General features: G+C 41.0%; 1 protein-coding gene across 2 annotated transcripts in view; it reads left to right on the forward strand.

Moving 5' to 3' along the window:
* The window catches only part of XPO7 (exportin 7), a 76892-nt gene extending 51957 nt beyond the window's left edge, over positions 1 to 24935 (forward strand). For both annotated transcript variants that reach the window (XM_081136884.1, XM_081136883.1), the window contains exons 9-28: positions 549 to 668; positions 1876 to 2022; positions 2772 to 2944; positions 5071 to 5264; positions 5717 to 5822; positions 7847 to 7982; positions 8508 to 8581; positions 9728 to 9808; positions 10617 to 10680; positions 11020 to 11128; positions 12076 to 12182; positions 15011 to 15099; positions 15810 to 15917; positions 17939 to 18021; positions 18272 to 18486; positions 18707 to 18845; positions 20513 to 20673; positions 21684 to 21782; positions 22265 to 22392; positions 23361 to 24935. In XM_081136884.1, the coding sequence (XP_080993010.1) occupies positions 549 to 668; positions 1876 to 2022; positions 2772 to 2944; positions 5071 to 5264; positions 5717 to 5822; positions 7847 to 7982; positions 8508 to 8581; positions 9728 to 9808; positions 10617 to 10680; positions 11020 to 11128; positions 12076 to 12182; positions 15011 to 15099; positions 15810 to 15917; positions 17939 to 18021; positions 18272 to 18486; positions 18707 to 18845; positions 20513 to 20673; positions 21684 to 21782; positions 22265 to 22392; positions 23361 to 23454 (2427 nt within the window). In that variant the 3' untranslated portion in view covers positions 23455 to 24935. The remainder of the gene's footprint in view (positions 1 to 548; positions 669 to 1875; positions 2023 to 2771; positions 2945 to 5070; positions 5265 to 5716; positions 5823 to 7846; positions 7983 to 8507; positions 8582 to 9727; positions 9809 to 10616; positions 10681 to 11019; positions 11129 to 12075; positions 12183 to 15010; positions 15100 to 15809; positions 15918 to 17938; positions 18022 to 18271; positions 18487 to 18706; positions 18846 to 20512; positions 20674 to 21683; positions 21783 to 22264; positions 22393 to 23360) is intronic.
* The last annotated feature ends 290 nt before the right edge of the window (positions 24936 to 25225 follow it).

The raw sequence follows: 25225 nt of genomic DNA on the forward strand, positions 1-25225 counted from the left end.
ATAGATCTGGTAGGGCAGAGAGTATAAATATCTAGCACAGTAGGAAAAGGGTAAAATGTTTTCAGCGTAAAAGCTGGTTTTTTCATGGCCCAGATATGACTTGGTTGTTTCATTGTAGCACTTCGTCACAAAGCCTGATTAGCCGAAAGGTCTTAATAAATCAGAAAAAAAAACTAAATCTAAAGCTTTATTTAAACTATGAATTGCTTGGTATTTTCAAGCCTTAAATATATATCTTAACAAAAATCAAGGAAGCCGTTGGGGTGGTAAAAGAATAATGCCTAAGTTAGGAGTTTCCAAAGTGTGAATTTAAGTAGTTGTTATGATCAAATTGGATGTAATGCTTTTTTATTTTTAATAAAGTTGTTTCAGATATCCTAAGTCATATCCTCCTTGATCTTTCTGTATTATTATAATTGTAGCAAGGGTTGAAAGAACAGAATTAGATGCATATGTAAAGAAGAATATTATAGGAGCAGAAAGGATCATGAACATAGCTGTACAGTCTTTTAAAAATCAGTTGTGTTTTGGTTGTCCCCTGTTTTTAGGTATTATCCTGCTTAGTACAGATTGCCTCAGTTAGAAGATCTCTGTTTAACAATGCAGAGAGGGCCAAGTTCCTCTCTCATCTTGTCGATGGTGTTAAACGAATACTGGAAAATCCACAGGTAAGATTTGAGGATTTGTTTTTACTTGAATATATATGATATATATATGAGTGTGTGTGTGCGCATGCACCATGCACCTGTTATGAGTCAGAAGGAAAAGCATCTAGAGGCCACACCTAGAGGAAATCCCAGAAAACAGCTCAGTCTGTTCAAAAGATTTAAGTGAATCTGTATTTGTAGAAAATTCTTGAGAAGGTTTGCCTAAAAGAGGAGCTTGTATCCTCTAGCTTCAGTAATGCACAAGTCATGGAAAGGATCACTTTGTACAGGAAAATAAGGATAAAGCTATAGTTATTTTTCCCCAAGAAATTAAAATTTTAAATTTGTTTTTGTTTGTTTCCATTTTTTTGAATGTACATTGTTTATTTAAGTGTATAGAACTGCTTTTAGGTGGGAAAGGAGAGATTTCTCATTCAAATATTCATTCCATAACTCAGTTGTCCTTTTTGTCTTTTTCTGTCCCAAAGATGTTGTAAACACCTACTTTTTTAAAAGTATCACTTCTCTACACTAAGAAATATCATAAAATCAGTTCGTAATCCATTCATTCAACAAATTTTACGAAATACCTACTGTGTGCCAGGGATACGGTGGTGCATAAAACAAAGTCTGCCCTCTCATGCTAATAGCGGAAGACATATATAAGGAAACAAATGTGCTGGTAGAACATGCAAACAAATCAAACATTTGACATAAGAATTTAATAAAATATATAAATATAGGAATAGCTAAATTTATTATAGCCATGATGATACAAAATATATAAAATATTTATATAACTTTGCTGCTATGGTTTAATTATATACCTGATAAATTTGACAGATGTGAAGATGAAAATTTCATTATCTTTCCTTTAATTGATGGAAGCAAACAGACCAGTTACATCTTAGATTGTGCACCTTATGTGCCATTCATTTATCAGCTTTACAACCCTAGGCCTATAGTGTGAGCCTTCTGGGCTTCCATTTCAGGCTCTTTCAGTTCAGGCTAATGCCACAAGGTGATTATTATGAACACATGAGATAAGCGATGTGACCATGCTTTTTAAAAAACTGTTTTTAAACATACAGTTGTGTCCTTCTGAATGATGACTTGCATCTCAGAAATTAAAGTCGATTCCCCTCTCCCCTCATTGCCATTCCAAATGTCATTCGGAAGTATAGTGAATCACATTTTACATTTTATTTTCCTCCTGTGCCATCACCAGAGTTTATCAGACCCAAACAATTACCATGAGTTTTGCAGACTACTGGCCCGACTGAAGAGTAACTATCAACTGGGAGAATTAGTAAAGGTGGAAAACTACCCTGAGGTCATCCGATTGATAGCTAACTTCACAGTGACCAGCCTACAGGTTTGTCTTTGATAGCTTGGCTCTTTCTTCCTAAACATTGGAACCTCTTCTCTTGCTCACTGGTTTTACCCTTCTAAGATTTTTTTTTTCTTGGCAAAAGCGAATATAAGTACATGTAGGGTAACCTTGCAGAGCAGTTACTATTATAGTCTACTCATGTGTATTACAAAAGTGCAAGGAATATTGGGAGAAGAACATGTGGGAATTACCAGGATAATACTTAGATGCAAGGCAGAGAGAATCCCCTCAGAATCAAACCCCCCCCCCCCCCCCACCTCCCCGCAAAAGATTGGAACAGGGAGCCAGACAGAAGAGTAAAGAGAGAGTCAGCGCCCTCTCTTTCTTAGTCATGTAATATAGGGCACTGGTTCTCAAACTTTATGGCTTGCATCAAAATCACCTAGGGAGCTTGATGAAAAAGACCAGTGCTTGGTTATTACCTCCATAATTTCTGGTTCACTAGGTTCAGGGTGGAGCCCTGGCATCTCTATTTCTAACATGTTCTCTAAGTGAGTCTCATGCATACAATGTTTGAGAACCACTTATGCAAGGTTTTCCTTGTGGTAAGGTTTACTCATCTAACATAGAACAGCTCTTATTAGATGCTTAATCTCTGAAATACAAATAAACACATTAGACTAGTTGCCATACACAGAAAAAGTCTTTATCCTTTGTGTCAAGTGACATGGGACTAGTGTATTGTGTACAAAAACAAGAAATATGCCTCCTGTTCTTTTGATTTTCCTTAGCACTGGGAATTTGCCCCAAATAGTGTGCACTATCTCCTGAGCCTATGGCAGCGGCTGGCAGCCTCTGTGCCATATGTGAAAGCTACAGAGCCCCACATGCTGGAAACTTACACACCTGAAGTCACCAAAGCCTACATCACATCCCGTTTGGAATCTGTGCACATCATACTGAGGTAAGAGCATTGGGACAGCCTTCTCCCAGTAGCCTGGTGTTAAGATATGTTAAAAATGTATTTGATATGAGTCTTATTGGAGCTAATACTGTTAATAGTCATTTTTTATGTCAGCAGAATAGCATAAAATCTGAAAGAACAGTCTTTAACATCCTATTCATGTCCTATTGCCATCGGTAGCAGTATCTTTGAATACAAAGTACGATGTTTGTCCTTGCAACTGATTTTCCTTAAACAAGAGAGAAACATTTATAGACTATAGATGATAAGAATTATAACGTGTAAGTTATAGGTCCTTAATGTGAACTACTAAAATATTAAGTAGACAAAAGGGATTACACAATTCAGAGTGTACTAGAAGATACCTGCCTGAAGTCACCAAAGGCAACTGATCACTGATTGCATTACATTAACACAATTTTCTGTCTACCCTAACTGTTAACTGTACCAGAAACCTATAGTTAAAGAAACGTCAGACCCTTTCAAAAATGACCTATGTGAAGTTAAGTTATTCTTTGTTTTAGGTACCTTTCTTGTTTGGGTTTTTGGGGGGGTTGTTTTTGGAGGTGGGGAGGCTTAAACAGCAAACATTTATTTTTCACACAGTTTTGGAGGCTAGAAGTCTGAAATCAAGGTGCCAACAGGGCTGGTTTCTGGTGAGGCCTTTCTTCTTGGCTTGCAGATGGCCACCTTCTACATGGCCTTTTCTCTATGTGTGCACACAGATATATCTGTGTTGTTTCTTCTTCTAAGAACTCCAGTCCTATTGGATTAGAGCCCCCACCCTTAAGACCTCATTTAACCTTTTTTTTGATCAAGGTATAATTGACATAGCATTCTGTTACTTTCAAATGTACAACATAGTGATTCAGTATTTGTACATATTGCAAGATGATCATAATAAGTCCGGTTAACATCCATCACTATACATAGTTACTTTTTTTTTTCTTGTAGTGAGAACTTTTAAGACTACTCTTGTATATTTTTACATTCAGCTATTTCTCAGGAGAATTTACTTGGACTCTGAAGATCGGGGTTGTTTTTTAAGTTGGATTTTTAATTTGCTTAGAGTGCATTTAATTGTCATAACAGTTCATTGTCTCAGCTGTTTATGACTTGAATCATTTCAAAATTTGAGTATTTCTGAAGTCCACTGGGAGGCATTGTTTTATTAGCTGCATAGTTTCTGTTTCTGAGGAGTCAGCTGGTTTCAGTGAGACCATGTTGGGGAGTGGTTACATTTGTTGGCTCTGGGCCCAGAAAGCTAGTTAATAGCTGTATACTCTTGGGCAAGGATATTACTATGTCCTGGCCCACTGTGTGGACCACAGTAGACACGCAACTATGAACTGCTAGTTGTGGTGGTGCTAGTGCTGCTGCTGGATTATCATACTGGGATGTAACAGTAGACAGAGAGCTTGTAATATGACAAGATTTTCAAATTTACAAACCATTAGATAAGGCAAGACCTGGTATAAACCCATAGGACCCCATCTGTAATTCTGAAATCCAAGATGTAACAACTAAATTTTCTCCTAAGTTTGGCACCAAAATTCGTTTGGCATCAAAACTTGATATGCACTGATATGAGACTCTTGGTAGTCTTTTTAAATTCAACTTGGTATGACTATTCATAATATTTATACATTTTGCTATGGGAATATTTTATTTGACATACCACTCAGCCCATTTAGGGTTCATATCACATAGCTGAAGCACCATATTGCCTCCTTAAAACCTGAAGATTTCTGAGTGTGGTCACAATGACCTCACTTAGGAGACAGGATACATGTCATCCCAAAGTTTACTATGGTCGAGAACAAGTGAGAGGCTAAGAAGCCAGAGCTCTGGGGTGGAGAAACATAGGAATGAGGGGATCAAGGCCAACAAATGTTAAGGACTGGAAATTCAGATTGAAAGATTGGACACCAACAAGCAAAATATTCCTAAGGGAAACTGGTGCTTAGGTTGAAGATGTCTGCCTTCCAATTTTTTTTATATTCCTTCCTTGGTTAGAAGTAGTATTGAGATATGGGCCTGTACTGTTGGAAACAGTGGGTAAAATAAAAAAGAAAGAACTGCTCAGATAGGGAAATCAATAGGCATATTTCTTCCCTTGGGAGTAGAGATGGACTGGAAGATCCTCTGGAGGATACGGGTCTGGTCCAGCAGCAGTTGGATCAGCTATCTACAATCGGGCGTTGTGAATATGAGAAGACGTGTGCGCTCCTTGTGCAGTTGTTTGACCAGTCGGCCCAGTCCTATCAGGAGCTTCTGCAGAGTGCCAGCGCAAGCCCAATGGACATTGCAGTGCAGGAGGGTGAGTGGACAGTGGACTGGGCCTTTAAGGAGATAATCTCAGTACCCTTTCACTCATTGCCACCTCTATCCTACCTTCCCCTCAAAAGGATTCTTCCATCATCAGTTACCTCTGTATACATAAAGGAGTATTTGTTAAATGCCACAGGGGACTAGGAAGAGTAACTGAAATCATCTGCAGTGGTTGTGTTTACCTTTAAGAAGATACTGTACTCTAAAAATCATGGCCTTATCTGATAGGGGAACCGTGGTTATCTGATACATTTTCCCCTTGGCATCACCCTTACCAGAGCAGAGTAGTAGCTATACTCTAAAAAAAGTAAGACTTTATGGCTTCTCCATAGTGTTGTTAAGTTAAAGGAAGCTCCTAATAAGAAATGATCCTTACAGTGAGGGATTTCTTCATGAAATTATCACTGGAGGTGACACTAATGGATCTTCTTCCTGTTACAGGAAGGCTGACATGGCTTGTTTACATCATTGGTGCAGTGATTGGTGGTCGGGTCTCTTTTGCCAGCACCGATGAGCAAGATGCTATGGATGGCGAGCTTGTCTGTCGGTAAGTGCTCCCGCAGGGACTTCCAGTTTCACTGCTGTGACCCCGCCCTCACCCACACCCCCTCCTGGATTCTGAGACCACAGGAACTTGACATGCTTCTGTTAATGCTTTTCTCCCCATTTATAGAATATATCTCATGAAGCTGATTGCCCATGAGGATGAAAGACTGTTACAGGTCCAACTCAAATCTTTTATACGTACAAGAACTCTGCCTACCATCCTTACTTTAAAAAAACCTGTAATAATCCAGCAAAGAATTGATGGATGCAGAATTAGGAAAACTGGACTGAGGGGTAGCTTTTAGTTCTGTTTAAGGACAATACCTCACACCTAATAAAATATGGACTGCTTTTGCCATACCAGAGTAAGTCTAATAGGAAGCTGTGGTTCTTCCAACACCCCCAAAGACAGAATTACAGTTTCTACAACCTTTCAGATCTCTTGACCATATAATTTTCCACCTACAGGGTTTCAAGTTATTTTGTATCTGTGCGATTCTTGTATTATTAAAACCTATAAATAAGCATTTAGTAATTTATAAACATTTACCAAACCTAGAAATAAAAAGATAGACTATTTTAATACCCTACAGCAAAGGTTCTCAAACCTCGAGGACTTCAAAGAGCCTTCATTTAATGTGAGATACATTTGTCAATGTTTATTGTATTAGAAATAAAACTGAGAAATTTTTTTATGATTCGTTTTAAAATAACAGTAAGCCCAATTACATCTCAACATAAAAAATATTTTTAATAACTATTTTTTAAAAAAACTAATGAGAAGTGGCTTTGTTCTAATGTCTGGCAGAGAAGCCAGCTGGATTCTCAGACCTGCTTCTTCATTCAGTCTGTTGTGATAGCATGCATCTTGTAGCCTCGAGGAAACCACATTGCACCCTCATGTGAGAAGTCAGTGAAAGGGCAAATAATGTTTTAGCATTTTTATGAAAATGGTTTTGTGGCCTTTCAGAGAACTGCTACCCTGAAGGGTTCTAAACTTTCTGATGCTCTCAGAGAGATAAACACACTATAGCAGGGTGCCTTAGAATTTATTCGTCGCCAAATATTTTAATGCATAATCCTTACTCATATTCTGAAAATCCTCATTTGTCTCTTTCTGCCTCCATTTTGTTTGTCAGATGCCCACTGCACCTTAGTTTCCTTAATCCTGACAGAAGTCTTCACAGCATGTCACACTGGCATTTTTTGGAGAGTTGAACAAAGATTTGCTAAAGATGACATCTAATGCTTCTTTGAATTTGCAGCCTGGTGTGACACTGTGTGTGTCACAATGTAAACTGAGTTTAGACAGTGTCTTCTATACCAGTTCTTAAGTTGAGGGTTACAGCACAATAGCTGAGTACAATTCACTCATGACATGTCACACATAGTTTACCTGTTCTCACAATATCAAAATGTCAGATGACTCACTTGTAATAACATTATTCTTATGCATTCAGCATGCACACACTTGCATTCCAGTATGCTTTCTTTTGGGGGGGTGCAGGGAAAGGGATGCAGTCACGGGTAGCATATGTGCTCTTGGTCCCTGGAAGTGTCACCACCTGTGACCATCGTCCTTCATGTGTCTTCATTTCTTTCATGGCTTTGTGAGAAAAAAGATTGAGAACCACTGATTTCATCCAATCCTCATTTTATAGATGAGGAACAGGGACTCAGAAAGTAAATTGCTTTACTCAAGTTCTCACAGAAGTTTCAGGGAAGACAGTTACTGTAGTACCAGGTGTGTTTTTCCCCCCACTGTCTTTAAGCTGATTAAAAGCTCTGCCTCATTCTACAGTCTCAGTGGACTGGAAGTTTTAAACATCTAACTAGTCATTCCTCTTTATTCCTTAGCTGTGGTTCCTGTGGGGCAGAAATGGAGACTTTGTTCCCTGCACAGCACTTACAGTGTGCAGAGAATGCCTTTCAGATAGGATGGGAAGGAGAGGAGACATGTCTGACTATTTCTAGAATGACTGGGATATCCTGCTGTTGAGAGAACCATTGCTCTTCTTCCTCTAGGGTGCTCCAGTTGATGAACCTAACAGATTCTCGCTTGGCTCAGGCGGGCAATGAGAAGCTAGAACTGGCCATGCTGAGCTTTTTTGAACAGTTTCGTAAGATCTACATTGGGGACCAGGTGCAAAAATCCTCTAAGGTAACAGACTCTCTGTTGGCTCCATTGGTTCTCCCTTCTGCTTGTGGAATTGCTGTTCAAGGGAAATTGCTAGTAACAGTTCAGATACACTCTCCAGATTTTACGTATCAGAATAGTCCAACTGTCTCTTCATAGTCTAGAATTTGGGGAGACTCGTCAAAAGAGTGGGCCCATTTCTCCAGTGCTCCATGTACTTAACAAGTGGCCAATCAAAATACCTGTTGATGTTCCCAGAATTGTCATCACCCAGTCTCTGTTCATGAATTGATGTTCAGAGCAGCAGAAGGTTTTGACAATCTCTCTGTAAATTCAGGGTTGAGGGGGACTGTAAGATAGTTCAACCTCTGTCTAGTGTGTAGTAAATAGTTAGAGACTAGCTTATCACTTCCATAAAGACTTTCTCAGCATCATTGTCCGTTTTCTTCCCACATCTTACCCCCTGAATGAGGACAGAAACAGTACAGGGATGTGATTTTTCTAATCCATATTTTCCGGTTACTTTCTCTTCTCTAAACACACCACCAGCTATACCGCCGACTCTCAGAAGTTCTGGGCTTGAATGATGAGACCATGGTCCTAAGCGTCTTCATAGGGAAAATGTAAGTGTTTTGGCTTGCCATCAGCAAGAGTCCCTTGCAATCCTGTTGCAACTGTAAAATGTGATCTTGGCATTGTGCTGCCAGTGCCTTGGTATTCCAGCATTGATCGTTTGCGTCAGAAAATTGTGCATTTTGAGTGTGTGACAAGCTGTGCTTAGAGATATGGCCCGGCCCCAGAGCATTCCAGGCTTGTACAGGCAAGGATTTAATTTTGTTCATGTGGAATCTCATCCAAAGCCTCTGGAATCACAGGTGAAACCCTGTCATGGCATTAGCAAAACGGCCCTCCCTCCCAGTGATTGGTGCTCAGCCTCTCGCTTGATCACCCTGCTGCCAGGGGTGCCCAGAGTGGGCACTCACCTTCTGGTGCTGATTTTCACTAGGCGTGCCCCCCCGGGAGGAAAGCCCCACTTTGAAACAGGCTTATTCCTCTCAAGGAGCATCATACCCTTTGAGTCTTGAATCTCCAAAATCTAGTGCTATTGTTTGACTTGTCTTCAAAGTTGGAAGGAAGGAAGCTCCTAATTGGCCCTTTTTTTGTTTTTTTTTTAAGTTGTGCCCCTTTGTTTACATTTTTCCCTTTTTAGGAGCTCAATTTATCAAAGCACACACTAGGAGCCAAATTACCCAGGGCTGTGTGCAAAGTGACATTTTACCTCCTTCCAACCATCCCAATCCTAAACACTCATATCCATGAGCTGGTTAATAATTTAAGATGAAAAAAGCAAAGGGGGTCTAAAGGACTCTGCCAGCCAAGAATCCAGAAGCAAGGGCTACTAGAATTCTGCAGCTGACAGTGGATGGTGCAGGTGCAGAATTGCATACGTCTGCATGTTATCACTGCCGCAGAAATCTCTTACCCTTGCTGCAGAAATCAGCCCTGGAGTGCCCCAGAATTCCAAGGGCCTGGGTATGGGCCAGTGTAGCTTTGGAACCAAGTAGTGAAGATTATCTGAAGGATAATTTTTCTAGTCAACCAAATGTAAGTACGGAGATTTTATACCCATTTTTTGTGGTTGTGATGTCTGTGAATTGGTGCTGCAGATGTGTGATGATTTGTGATGGGTGATTTTCTAATCCCAACCCTCAAGGAAACCAGGCAAATCAAAAGTGTCTCCTGTGTTGTTTTTTCTTTTTGTCCTCCAGCATCACCAACCTCAAGTACTGGGGCCGCTGTGAACCAATCACCTCCAAGACACTGCAGCTTCTCAATGACCTCTCCATCGGATATCCTTTCCTAAGCCAGCTTCTGTGCACGTGTGCTGCCCTCCTAGAAATCACGGCCACCTGCTGTTTCCACTTTAATTTAGCTTTATGTGTACTTAGTCTCTTCCATTCTCCTAGGAGCCAAAAGCAATGCCCACACAGAATCCAGGAATAATTCCACACCCCAAAAATGAGCCAGCCCACAAGCTAATAGTTTACTACAGATTTATCCCTGGCTATCTCTAGAAGCAACCTGGTTACAAGCTTTGCAATAGAAGTGGCTCTGCTTCCTCCTGACTTGGACTGGGTCTGCTGTAAAGTTAGAATTGCTCTAAGACAGCCTTTCATAGCCAGGGGTCTGCAAGAGAAGTAAACCGTAACAATATTGAGTGACTTTTTTCTCAGTTCTCCCAAAGATTACTTATAGCTAGTACCATCCTAAATGCATAGGAGAGAAAATTAATTCACCACACACAATGGATGACTTAGGCAGGGCTGTAGGGCTTAATTCTCCTTAGAAGCCTCATTGAGAAAAGCTGCTCTAAAGTATTTATGATTCTTGGGGGAAACTGCTGGGTTTTATTATTGTTCTTACAGAGTGGAGTTGGGTGCAGGTATTCTGTTCATTGCTCAGTTAAATACTGCTTAGAAGAGAATATATTTTTTCCCTCTTGACAGTGTTATACTCAAGTGGTTAAGAAAAATAAGATGATCTGGGTATGGGATTCATAGTAAAGAAGCTGTACTTAGGATAAAGTACAGTTTCATTCCACAGTAAAGATTCTTGGTTCGCATCACACTTTCCTTGACCCTCTTCCTTTGTCCTCACATACAGTAGCGTAAGGAAACTAGTGAAGCTGAGTGCGGTACAGTTCATGCTGAACAATCACACGGTGAGTGATCGTGGCCCCTCTTCTGCTTCTACTCTCCAGCCAAAGACTGGTCCTGGCGCCCACCTCACTGCCGGCTTACATTTAACTGTCATCAGAGCTGCTCGGCTCCAGATGGCCTGAGTTATGGTGAAGGCTTCTTCTGTTATTCATACTAAGATAAATAAGTTGTAGGTAACAATAACAAATCAAAAAATTATTTTTTTAATCCCTCTCATACCCTTAAGGAATGATGATGTATCCATTAGCTTGACAGAACCCAGTGGTTCTAAAATTACTGGCTTGCATTCTGCCTCTAATCCATGTTTTTATCATTTTAACTTGTTTTCTCTTTTTCAATAGAGCGAGCACTTTTCATTTTTGGGTATTAACAATCAGTCCAACCTGACAGACATGCGGTGTCGGACTACCTTCTACACAGCACTTGGGCGTCTCCTCATGGTGGATTTAGGTACTGCAATAAATCCTAAAAGCTTCTGTCGTTCTAAATTTTTGCTTGAGGATAGAAAACTAGGTGTGGGGGAGAAGTTTTCTGTTGTTTCAACAGTAACAAAACTATCTGAAATAACAGTCTGATTTCACCGAGAGTATATCACACTACCATGGTCCCTGTAACTGGAAGAGAATAGCAGTATGTGCCTAAAGTTTTCAGCTGATGTGCAGTGGTTTTAAAAGTATCCTTATTTTTCATCTGTAAAATAAGGGAATTGGGAACTGAGATTCCTAAATAAATCTTGTTGCTCATATAACCCCTCCACCCCACATAGGGGTGCAACTCACCCAAGACAGTCAACAAAACCTTTTACTTCCCAGTTCATTAGCACATATGAACCTGGAGGGTGTACGCACCTTTCTAGTCTAGCTGTGATATTAGCAATTTGGGGTCAACTAATAATGGAAGCAGAATGGCATCATCATAATTTTGAGCTATTTAAATGTAATTCTACTACAATGACATTAAAGATTTTTTTTAGGTTTGTGAAAGGTTACTGGGAAAAGAAAAATGTGAATAAAGCCTCTGCGTGCACCTGTTTCAACCTTGAGTTTCATCTAGTTGCTTACACACTAGCTTCAGTTCTTTCTCAGCTGACTATAGTTCTCACTTAAGGAAAAATAAATAAATACCAGAGTACCTTCACATACATATGAATCTCTGATATTATAACTCGGTGTGGAAAAAATGTTGAACATTCTTGGACAAGATGATTTCGGCCATTTTCTAGTTTAAAAATTGTTTCTGTATATACATTTTATTCTGAAATTACTCCTAATTTGGGTAATAAAGGGCCCTTTGATTTACCCTCGGATCTGCTCATTTTCCATGCTGTCGTATTTTCCATGCACACACAGCTTTGAGTTGTGTATACTGGGGTCACATCCTGCTTATTTCCCTTGCAGGAGAAGATGAAGATCAGTATGAGCAGTTCATGCTGCCACTCACAGCAGCATTTGAGGCTGTGGCCCAGATGTTTAGCACCAATAGTTTCAATGAGCAAGAGGCAAAGGTGAGTCCTTCAGCACTGATTGGTCAGCTTCTGGTTGAGGGCAGTCCATGATAGAGACACAGTTAGCTAGTAATACAGAAAATAGCGCTGATCCATCAATTTTCCACCAAGTTAGCTTTTTATTTAATCTGGATTTCTGGGATTTTGAAATAGAAGAGCCAGTATAGATTTATAAATTCTATATTTACGTTAAAGTGTGTTCTTAAGCAGCCTCTAGGATTTTTTGTCTAGGTTTTTAAGTCTGTGAGCATAAAGTTACGTTTTTGTATTGCCTTATAAATCTCTATTGTATCTTTATGTCTCCTTTTCATTTTTAATACTCCTTATGAGTGCTTCCTCTCTTTTTTCTATATCAGTCCTGCCAGAGATAGCTTAGTTTCATGAGTCTTTGTATTTTTTTTACTTTGTTTTAGCTCTATTTTATCTGTGTTTTATATTTCATTCATTTTACTTTTAATCTTTATTTTCATATATTTCTGTTGGGGTTATTCTGTTCTAACTACTTAACTTTTCAGCCCTTATTTTCTAATGTAACCATTTAACACTATAAATGTCCCTATAGGTATTTTACTCTAGGTATATTATGTTGTATAAAAACACATAATATAAAATTTACATGTATAGTTTATTCACATTAAGTATGTTCACATTGTTGTGAAACAGGTCTCCAAATCCACAAGTTTTGTAACATTTTTATTATCATTAAGTTTTTTTGTATTTTCTCATTTCCTTTAAGATTTCTTTGATACATGAGTCATTTAGAAGGGTTTATGAATTTCCATATATATTGAATTTTAAAGTTACCCTTAGTTATTGATTCCTGGCTCTCAAAATTGACATTTTGATTTATTTATTCTTTTTTAATTCTCACCCCAGGATATGTTCATTAACTTTTAGAGAGAAGAAATGGGGGAGGGAAACATTGATGTAAGAGAAACATAGATTAGTTGCCTCTTGTACAGGCCCCAACCAGGGACCAAACCCGTGACCTTTCGGTGTATGATACGACACTCCAACCAACCGAGCCACACCAACCAGGGCAGAATTGTCATTTTAGATTTTTGCTTTTCTCGTGTTTTAACTTCATGTACATCAGCTCTCCTTACTGATAGATCTCTGTACCAAAACCAGAAGACACTGTGCTATTTCTATGTGTATGGTGTTTCTTAGTATCCATAATGACACTGAGGCTGAATTCTAGAGCTACCAAGTGGCCAGGGGCATTGCCCCTCCAAATGCCAGGTTTTACATGACAGTCTAAAATTCTCCCTTTTCATCTTTAGAAAACCTCTTCATTTCTATCTGCAAGTCATCAGGGAAGTCGGAGAGCAACACCACCTGGTTCACCTGTCTTTCCTCTTTACGTCAGTGTTTTAGGGTCTGAAATGGCTATCATTCAAAGCTAAGTTAGTGTGTAACATTTCAGTAATGTAGGCTGGAGTGACAGCCAGCATCAAGGATAACTAAAGGATATCAACGACTATCAGCCTTTTCCCTTTCACATTAGTTCTGTACAAAGCCTGTAATGAAAAGAACCATCGTGGCCACGAACTACAACTATTCCGTATCTTCATTATGCCTAATGTAACAAGTCTTTTAGATTGGCCGTGTCTTACACTTGAAAATTGAGCTCATGCTTTCAGTTTAGGAATAGAACTGTTTGCTTAAAGCAGACTGTTAGCAGAAGTACAGTCATTTTTAACAAGTGAGTCAAGATACACAGATGTGTTACCTCCTTGAGCCTACTGATGACTCTCTTAGCTTTTAAGAGCTGTCTTATTGCTGTTCAGGGACCACAAGTAAAGGTTCCATTGAAAAAGAAAGCATTGAATTTGGAGTCTTGTTGCTGTGAGTCCTAATCTTGGCCCTCTTGCCATCTAGCAGTGTGAACGTGGGCAAGTTATTTGACCTCTCTGGGCCTCAGTCTCTTTTTCTGAAAAAGTGTGCTATAGTACTTTCCAGCTCCAAGATTCGACACATCAGTCTTATGTCCAGGAACCAAGTCGACTCCTTTGTCTTCTGGTAGGGTCTGCATTTGAGGGGCAGTGGCGCTGTTGGCATTATCGTGTCACTAAGTGTGGTACCAGACCTTCAGGATATATGGCTCTTCCATCTCTTTTTTTCCTTTTTTTCCCCCATGATTTATCACATTAATATCTTTAGGGACCATCCCTTTTTCATAGTATAACAAGGTTCTAAAACTACTTTTCCAAGGGAAAATATTTCATTCTAGTGTGGAAGAGATTGATTCTGAATATTTGGGAAGAAATATTTGCTTGTTTGTTTGTTTTAATTGAATTTATTGGGGTGACATTGGTTCACAAAATCAAACTTGACACAAGGTGTCAAGTGTACAACTGAACAAGATATCTGCACACTGCATCGTGTGCCCACCACCCCAAGCAAGATTTCTTTCCATCCCTGTTTCCCTCCCCTCGACCACCCTCACCTAGTCCCCACTCCCCTTTCTTTATGTATGTCTGTTTTTTGGTTAATCCCTTCACCTTCTTTCATCCAGTCCCACTCCCCACTCCCCTCTGATAGCTGTCAGTCTGTTGCATGTATCCATGCCTCTGTTTCTATTTTGTTCATTAGATTCCACATATGAGTGAAATCACATGGTATTTGTCTTTCTCTGACTGGCTTATTTCACTTAACATAATACTCTCTAGGTTCATTCATGTTGTCACAAAGATAAGATTTCTGGGAAGGAGTATTTGGTGAAAGATAGGAGGAAGAATTTGATTACAGATATGTGAAGTCCCCATTAGGTGGTTATAGGTTTGCTTTTTCTTCTGTTTTTAACATATTTTTGCCTTCTACTACAGCGAACTCTAGTTGGCCTGGTGAGAGACCTGAGAGGGATAGCTTTTGCCTTCAATGCCAAGACCAGCTTCATGATGCTGTTTGAATGGATGTATCCTAATGCATATATCACAGCTAGCCTTAACTGAAGTTTGAATGAGTGATGGGGTCATCGGGGAAGGAGACGGGGCGGGAGGGGTGAGGCAAAGAAGACCTCCCATATATATGTCTTACAGGCTGCCGTTCCATAGTGGTGTAATGACATAATGCCGTCTGCTCTGGCCATTGAGATTGGAAAATGAATGACATGGTTTCCCAGTTTCTCTTTGAGTCCCAGATTTAAATTCCTGTGGAACTATCCCACTGTGGAATTTTTGCACATGAATTTTGCTACACTTAGGAAAGAGAGATATTTCAATCTACTTTTAAAAGGCAGCTTTACTAAGAATCATAAAGTGTAACCTTACTGACTTCATAATTTGAACAAATCATTTCCAATCTGAGTGCCTCTATTTCTCCAAAGTTATGTAACAGAAATAGCTGATTCCTTGTCATACAAGTGGAAAGAGAATAAATAACAATACGAAATACATTGTGCTCTTAGGAAGAAAGGCATTACGTAAATGACAATGTATTATCGGGTTAAAGGACACACAATCACTTTAGCACCTTCTGGTGAGAAAGACTCCAAGATTAGCACAGCAAGAGACAGGAAGTTAGAAAACTGTAATCTGACAGTTTGTGCTTGGCCAGAGCTGAGAAATTATTTTAAATTCTGTACCTTTCTGGATTCAGAATTCTTCCTTAGCTTTTCATTTACAGATACCCATCCTACATGCCAATTCTTCAGCGGGCAATTGAGCTATGGTACCATGATCCAGCCTGTACCACACCTGTGCTCAAGCTGATGGCTGAATTAGTCCATAACAGGTAAAGAGGAGGAAGATTTTTTAAAGGGCACAACTGCCCTTATATCTGGAACAGCCTTAGGAGAATTTGCTTTATCTTGTGTTTCGGGCATATTGTGGAAGATGATGTGGTTCGCTGCCATCAAAATTTGAAAACCTCTAAAAGTTTATGTGTATATATTTTTGTTTGTTTGAAAGAAAGGTGTTTCAGCCACACAAAGCCATGGCTACTTGCAGGAAATGAGTTTTAAACAAAGTTTCATGGTATACATTCTTATGAGAAGTGAATTTGGCAGCCAGGACTCTGACTTCCCTGCCCACACATACACGTTAACATTTGTTGATGATGCTGTGCCCATCATGTTTCCTGGAGACAACTGAGAGTGATGTGGGACACATTAGAACACCCTTTCTTAAGAAAGGTATTTGTTAGGCAAATTACAGCTGGATCAGTAAAGATTTACTTTAAAAGAAAGAGGACAAATTCCAAAATACCAAACTGTTAGATTTGCCTAATAATTTCAGGATGGAGAAAAAGAAAAATCTAGCACTCTGACTTAACTAGAATTCCAGATCTTTATCAGCCTCTTGTGGCACTCCTGAGAGAATAATTTTTAAAACTACCTTGGTGTGGGAGTGGGTGATATTCAGAGAGGATGTTGCCTCCCATGGGGCTTATAGTCAAGAGTTATTCACTTATAAAATAGATATTTGAGAGCATTTACTTTTTGCCAGGCAATTTCCTAAACTATTGTGCCAGCCAGACCTTAGATGTTACACTCTGGGGGAACGACAGACAGTAAAACAAGGATGGACAGTCATTTCAGACAGTGGAAAAGGCTAGGAAAAAAATACGGCACTAAAAGGAATTGAAGGACTAATTCACAGCCTTTAGACATTATTGTCTAATTGAAGCAGAGGGGGGTCAGAGGAGGCCTATCAGAGAAGTTGATATTTAAGCTAGGATCTCAATGACAAAAATTCTGGATACCCTGCAGAAAGATGGCAAGAGCATTCTAAACAGAGAAACCAACTGCAGAAATCCTGAGAATGATGAGCTTGCTGGGCCTTGAGATAGAAAAATGCCACTGGAGGGAGCATGGTGAATGGGGGAGGCCCTGGTAGGTGGAGTCAAGCAGGCCAGGCTGGCAGAGGCCAGATCCTACAGGACTTGGCACTGCAGCAGTGAAGAATGGACGTGTATTCTCATTACAGTGGGAAGCTGCTGAAGTATTTTAAGCAAGGAATTAAAGTGATCTTATTTACATTATTTAAAGGTACAGTTTGAGCTACACTTGAACAATAGGACTGTAGGGGGGCAAGAGTGGCAGCAGAGGATCGTAGAGAAAGTGGAAGGATTCAGGGCGTATTGTAGAGCTAGACCTTGATGGAATCAGCATATTGGGGGAGGGGGGGGGAGAAGAACTAAGGAGGACTCCTGGGCGTGAGGCCTTACAGCTAGAGTCAGTGAAGCTCATTAAACTGTAGAGCAAACCAAAGAAGAGTTGCTCTGGCCTAGGGAACAGTCAGGAACTCAAAACTCGGGTGGTTTTAAAATGTTTGCCTTCCCTGCCTGACTGGTGTTAGGGCATTCCCAGGCTCTTCCCATCTTCTCTCCTTATAAAGCAGTAACGATGAGTGGCACCTCCCTTAGTTGCCACCGAAGCTGTAAAGGTAAATGTAGATTAATGTCTAAAGGCTGTGAATTAGTCCCACCAAGAAGTGATAGTGGTTGAAGCTCTGCTTTCATCAAACAAAACTGAATTTTAAGAGAGTAGTTTTATCTACTGCCTCATTTTTTTTTTTTGTTTCCTTTAAATGTTTCCAATTTGAGCAGCAGAACTTGAATCTAGCATGTTTGTCTTCAAGATAAAAGCTGTATCACCGGTTAAATATCTTCAGTCAACTTGTTTATTTCACACTAGGTTAGGAAATCTGCACATCTTAGTGCACAAAGAATCACCCAAGGTACTCAGCTGAGAGCCTAGAGTACCCCATCCTCAGCAGCATCCTCTGACTTTCTCTCCTGTGTTCCCTGCTCAGATCCCAGCGACTCCAGTTTGATGTGTCTTCCCCCAATGGCATCTTACTCTTCAGAGAAACTAGCAAGATGATCACAATGTATGGTAAGTACTTGAGAGGAGCATAGCCCTGGAATTGAATTCCAGCTCCATCCCCAAACTCGATGCATGTGGCCTCAGGCTAGCTCTGGCAGTAGCCAGGACAGCACTGCCAAGGCATGCTGTGTCGCTCATACGTTTGTATTACACTGTCAGCTGGCATCAGGGGCCTTTGGAGTAGGAGGATTGAGTTGGTATATAAACTATCAATTGTAACATGGTTAAATAAACATATCTATATCACATGTCTACTCAGGCAATCGCATCCTGACACTAGGAGAGGTCCCAAAGGATCAGGTCTATGCACTGAAGCTCAAGGGCATCTCCATCTGCTTCTCCATGCTGAAAGCTGCTCTCAGCGGGAGTTATGTCAACTTTGGAGTCTTTCGTCTCTATGGAGACGATGCCCTGGACAATGCTCTCCAGACCTTCATCAAGCTGCTCCTCTCTATTCCCCACAGTGATCTCCTGGTAAGCCTTAAGCTTCATGGGCAGGCCCCAACCCCTCATGGCAGTCTTCTCTTGGCCCGAGACCATGATTGAACAGTTCTCTGGAGAACTATAAGCCAAGTCCAACTAGGTCTTTGTTTTCCCATCTGAAGGGACTGGGCTGTTTTATGTAAGATCTTGCTCCCTGCGTGCTGAGGTACACAATGCCTAAGCTGACTTTCGTTTTCCTTTTCTCCCACAGGATTACCCCAAGCTCAGCCAGTCTTACTATTCACTACTGGAAGTCCTGACGCAGGACCACATGAACTTTATTGCAAGCCTGGAGCCTCATGTCATCATGTACATTCTCTCTTCCATATCTGAAGGACTTACTGCACTTGGTAAGCACCAGGGATGGTAGGTTTGTTTTTACCACTTAACAGAAAGAGAGAATCTTGCCCCAGTATCCAAAGGATTACTGCTTTAAGGAGTTGGCCCATCAACAGAGCACATAACCCATGGACACATTCTCATCCAGCAAATACTTACTGATCCCCTCCTAAGGACCAGGCACGTGCTAGGCACTGAGGATACAATAATTAATAACACATACTCCCTGTCCATTAGGAGGTTTTTATCTGTGGACGAAACACACGTAAACAGACAGCTGCGTATTCACTTACCCAGGACAGTAGTGGGAAGTATGAGTGCTATGGGAGCTCTCAGGAAGCACCCCTAAACTCCTGGATTTCAGAAATGGGGTCAAGGAAAGCTGATGAAAGAACTGGTATGAAAGCGTAAACCTAAAAGCTGAACAGGTGTTACCAGGTTAGCGGGGGAGGCTTCCTAGCAGCAGGAACCACAAGTACTAGCACCTAGTGGCAAGAAAGAAACAGAAATCCAGATGTCTGCACACCCATGCACAAGAGAATGAAGAGGAATGAAGCTGGAGAGAGAGGCAGGCAGGGGCACATTTCGAGATCACAGGGGGGCTCTTCAGCCATATCAGAGTATTTGGATTCTGTCCTGAGGCAGTGAAGCTATGAGAGAGCTTTACACAACTAGCTCCATAAGTTTTTCCATCCTGCTCCAGCTGGTTCCTGTCGACCACTTTGTCTCCAGGATGCCTTTCAGCAATCTTAGTACGTGTTCAGAGAATAAAATACATTTTTATATTAGGCTGAGCAAAACATAAATAGGAAGATTAAATCAACTGCAAAGTAATCATGATACACTGCAAAAGCATAGAATGACTTTTGGGTTGTCAGCTGGGTGCACAGCCATATCTAGGACAGTCCAGCTGGGTAGCAGACCCTGCTTTGAAGGCTGCTTTATAGCTTCTTAAAAATGGAGGGACCTCTGCACAAACAGAAACAGAATGGTTTACTCTTTTAAGGGTTCATCCCTTAGTCCTCTGGCCTGAGCCTCACCAGGCCAGAGCTCTGTCCACAAGCTGTGCTGCAGGGTCATCTTTGTGAAATTCAGCCCCCACCACCACAGTCCTCTGAGATGCTTCAGAGACAAACATGATATGGCAGCCCACTGACAAACTGCAGACACTGTACTAAGCTGAGTTTAGTGCCATCCTCAAGTCACTCTCACGACTCAGACTTCTTGGATTCTAATCACTAGCATTGTTATCTCCAAACTTCAGTTTACTCGTTTGTAAAACAGAATGCCTGCCTCCTGGAGTTCTCGAGAGGGTAAATTAGAGACAACATCTAAAGTCCTTAGCACAGTATCTAGCACCATAGAAGTACTTGCTACATGTGAGCCATTTATTTTTTATGAAGCAGAAGACATACATCCACGCTACATTGCGTCAATAATTTCAATAATATTTACTTATACTATTATCACACACTCACTTTCAAACTTAGAATTTGACCTATGTTAAGGGTGAGAGGTTAACAGAAAGCATCCTGAACAGTGGCCTTGGCTGAACTGGTCATGGTTCCCAGTCTGACTGGTACCTCTGGGTCTTAGCTCAGGTCAGTCGTGTTTGCCCAAGTCACCATCAGCAGCTCAGTATCCCTGCTCTATTCCACCCGGACCCTTCTTTCTTCAGACACCATGGTATGCACAGGCTGCTGCTCTTGCCTGGACCACATTGTGACATACCTCTTCAAGCAGCTGTCACGTAGCACCAAGAAGAGGACCACACCTCTGAACCAGGAGAGTGACCGCTTCCTGCATATCATGCAGCAACATCCAGAGATGATCCAGCAGGTAAGGAACAGGAGAGTTAGCAGGCAGTGTGGGGTGCCCTGCAGAGGAAGAACCTCTCTTCAAGAGAGAGGAGGCCGCCCTAGCCAGTTTGGCTCTGATTAGAGAGTCGGCCGTCAGACTGAAGGGGCTCCGGTTTGATTCCAGTCAAGGGCACATACGTCGGTTGCAGGCTCGATCCCCAGCCCATGGTGTACACAGAAGGCAACCAATCGATGTCTCTCTCTCTCACATCAGTTTCTCTTTTTCTCTCTCTCTCTCTCCCCCTTTTCACTCTCTCTGAAAAAGCAATGGAAAGGATATCCTTAGATGAGGATTTAAAAAAAGAGAGAGAGCAGGGAGACCAAGCAAGATAATGAGTCTAACTGATATCTCACCGGACTATACTGCCTAGATGAAGTTTATACCTTAAAGTTGGGCTAGATTTTGAGTGTGCTGAGTAATCATTGTATATAGAAATTCTGAGTGTCACAACAACCCCTGTGCTTTCGGCTTATCCCATGAGCACTATTGTCCTTCCATGAAATGACTTTGCTCCCCTGTGGCTGTAAATGGAGCATGAGTTAGCAGTATCCAGTCATAGAGCTTGTTACTCCCATATCTCATCTTTGTCTGCATTATTCTCTAAGGAAGCAGTGAAATAACTCACTTTCCCATCACATCCCCAAAGTATTATAAAGCTGTCTCCTCTGAGGTACGTGCAAGGAGCTATAGTGCGAAGTGATTTTGCACTATAATCATTTACTTGACTGATCCCATTTCCCACAAATCAGGGTGACCTGGGAAGACTCATTTTTAAGTGAATTATCAAACCAATTTAAAAAACAAGAAAGAAAATGTCTTAGAAGAAAAACTTACCTTGTAATAGGAAATTAAAATGAAGCTGCATAGCATATTTGTCTGGTTTACCCTAGACAGAAAAGGCTTCCACCCTAATATACTACTCTGTTTGGAATCTGTAATTATCTTGGGTAGCCACCACTTGGTCACTGCCTCAGATTCTCCATTTCCAGATGTTGTCAACAGTGCTGAACATCATTATCTTTGAAGATTGTAGGAACCAGTGGTCTATGTCCAGACCCCTACTTGGCTTGATACTACTTAATGAAAAGGTAAGTGAGCCAGCTCACTGACGCCCAGAGCCAGAAGCAGGGGGGTAGGTGTGCATGTTCAGAACACTGAGAAACACAGAAATGTCCCACGATGATACTCATACTTTGAACAACACATAATCACTTACCTGGTTGAAGTCAGCATGAGTGGCAGGTCAGACAGAGGTAAAGGAAGAGGAAGTGTTACAGGGAGAGAATATACTTGGAAATCAAAGCACCAGTCAAGAATCCCATAAAAAAAGAATCTGGATCATAGGACACTTAGAGTGTTTACAAAGCTTAAATTCTTGATGTTTAAGTGAGATAAAAATACATTATCCTGCAAGTGCTTGCTTGAATTAAAAAAAAAAAAAAAGACACCCAATTTTAGTAGATACTCCATTTGTGTTGGAGAGGTACACTCCTTTCGACCTTGCAGATGATGGAGGGCTAATCTGCCTTTCCCTGCCTTCTCTCCTTGCTGTCTCACTCCTGGCCCCCAGTATTTTTCTGACCTAAGGAACAGTATCGTGAACAGCCAGCCTCCAGAAAAGCAGCAGGCAATGCATCTGTGTTTTGAAAACCTGATGGAAGGCATAGAACGAAACCTTCTAACGAAGAACAGAGACAGGTGAGTGTGGAGGCCCTGCCAAGAAGTCGACTTCTAGGTGATGTTTCACATTATTGAAACAAGGGAGATCCCTCGTCTTTCAGAGGCCATTTAAGCAGCACTGTCCAATAGAAAAGCAAGGCACATGAGTAGTTTTAAATTTTCTAGTAGTCACATTTGAAAACGGATACAAAGAAACAAAATTTCTTTTAATACATTTTATTTAACCCATTGTATCAAAAGTGTTGTCAGTGTGTAATCAGTATTTTAAAATTGAGTATTTTAACATTCTTTCTATTGTACTAATTTCAAGATCCTGTGTATTTTGTACTTATTGGGCATCTCAATTCTGATGCTAAATTTTCATCAAAAATATTTGATTTGTATTTAGATTTCATAAAATTTACAGATGACAAAGTAGATTCCCATACTGAAGTTGTTCCAGACACGCTTAGAAATTCTTCAGTAACCGAATTAAATGAGATTTTTCTAAATTAATATTTAAATTTAATTTTACTTTAGTTAATTTAAAATATAGCATTTTAATTTCATTTGAATCGGTTCCTCAGTTGCACTGGGCATAACTCAGACAGCATCCACATGTGGCTAGTGGCCGCCCTGCCGCAGAGCATAGCTCGGTGCCATAGGTGCCTCAGGCACCAGGAAAGGAAATAGCCTCCTCCTCTTGCCTTGTGAAGGTCACTTCCTGCCTCTGAGATTCCTTTTGTGCTGCCGTCAACCCAAGGTGGCCCTCAGCCCCCATATGACCAGCTCCCGAGGCCTGCCATGAAGTTGCAGGTAGAAGGGGGCACAAAACTAGCCCAACTGTGCCTTAGTCTTAAGACTGGTATTTACCGACCTTAGAAACAGAGCCCATCAATCAACTCCTACGTTTTGCCTCTCGGTAGCCACTTGTCTGCTAGAAATGTTTTAGGCGAAGACCTTTCCCTTTCACTTTACTCCCCCAACCTACATGCATCCTCTCGTAGGTTCACCCAGAACCTGTCAGCATTCCGTCGAGAAGTCAACGACTCGATGAAGAATTCCACTTACGGCGTGAATAGCAATGATATGATGAGCTGACATCTCCTTGGACTCTCCCTATACAGAGCAGCGTCCTTTTGGTCTGGCCCAGAGGGGCAAACAGTTACATGGGAGAGGGCCTGGCTGATCCTGGCTCCCTCCTCCAGGGATGTGGGGAAAATGGCAAAGATCAGCTAGCTGATTCCCCAGGGAATAGGGGTGTGAGTGCACTCACTAGGGGGCAGGGTGCTGCTGGTTCTTGGGGGATGGGGTGGGAAGGGTGGTGGGAGGAGAAAGAGACACAAATATGTGAGACTCCAGCCCCCTCTCCTGGGGCCACCCAAAGGCGAAGAACCCCCAGTGTCCTGCCACAACCTGCCTTGTAAAAACATGTACATTTTTTCATAACATTTTGAACAAGGTTTATATTGACTCAAGTTTAAAAAAAAAAGTGTGACTGAAAAATTTTTACAGAGTCTAGTGCACCAATGCTGATGTGAGGGGTTGTGTATGCGAGTGAGGAAAAAATGTGTATTCTGGTGGCCTGAAGCTTTACTGGGTGAGGATGTGTGAACATGCAGAGATATATTTAGTGACACAGTGTAGAGGCAAAAAAGGTAAAAATTCCAAATGTATATTTTTTCTTATTGCCCTTTCCTTGCCCCCCAAATTATCACTTCCTGTTACCCTTGTTATTAGGAACTCTAAGCCATGCGGAGCACCCCTCCCCCTTCACCCGTAGATGCTGCCCTGGGCCCCTCGGCCTCTTACAGTGATACACCTCCAGCTAAAAGTGTTTGCTGTTCTTAGCTTCACCCTTCTTCCCACTTGGCCTACCCTCATCCTCAGACAGAGGCCTCTTGCTTTTAAAAGTCAGATGTGAGTCTGTGATTTGGGGTTCTTGGTCTCTGTAAAGGCAGAGACCTGAGAGAAGGGATTGAGCCAGTTGCTTTGCTATGGAGCAATTTGGATGAGTCCACCAGATGGCCCATCTGCGTGTGGCCAATAACTTTTAGTCTTCCCCAGCCCTTGAGGCAGTGTGTGTGGATGTGTGCGTGTGGATATTTATATATGTACCCTGCACTCGTGAATGTATGAACTGGAGGAAGCTACTACAGTGGAGGAGTTCTTAATAACAAGGTCTGCCTAGCATGAAGTATTTAACATTCTCCCGTTTCCTTAAAAATATACATTTTTATAAAATGAAAACCATAATAAATGTTTTGAATATTTAAAAAAATTAACCTACAGAGGAAAATGAATGGAGAAAGCTATTTGCCTTGTACTTTTTCCACAATTGTTGCTGCTAGTTGTACACATCTCTAGTTCAGCTCTTGCCCATGGGACACTCATCAAGTAGGTTTTATTTTTATTTCTCTCCTCTACCCCCAGAAACAAACCTATTAATTTTTTCTTCTCCTCTGGCGACTGTTTGGTGAATCCTTTCTTGCGTGATCAGGTTGCAGATAGACTTGTAAGGGTGTTTGCTGCATACAGTGTAAGCATTGTGACCGCCAATAAACTTCAATGGTTTCTACTGACCCTGTTTCAACAATCAAGTCTAGTGTGTCTGTAGGAACATGTATCACTCCAAACACATGAAGATGTTTGAAACGTGCATTATTAAAAGCCAGTGGATGGCAGGGGCCCTCAACCTTGTGAAGTTACCTTCTCATTGGACTAAGTCTGACTCAATTACTTTTAAAAGTATGATTGGTTTGGTTGATGCACACACATACACATACACACATAATACAATTTAATCTGCAGTAAAGACTGTACATTTTTTTCATATAATTTTGAACACAGTTTATATTGACTCGAAATTAAA

The sequence above is a fragment of the Miniopterus schreibersii genome, assembly GCF_964146895.1.
Source record: "Miniopterus schreibersii genome assembly, chromosome: 4".
NCBI classification, from domain to species: Eukaryota; Metazoa; Chordata; class Mammalia; order Chiroptera; family Miniopteridae; genus Miniopterus; species Miniopterus schreibersii.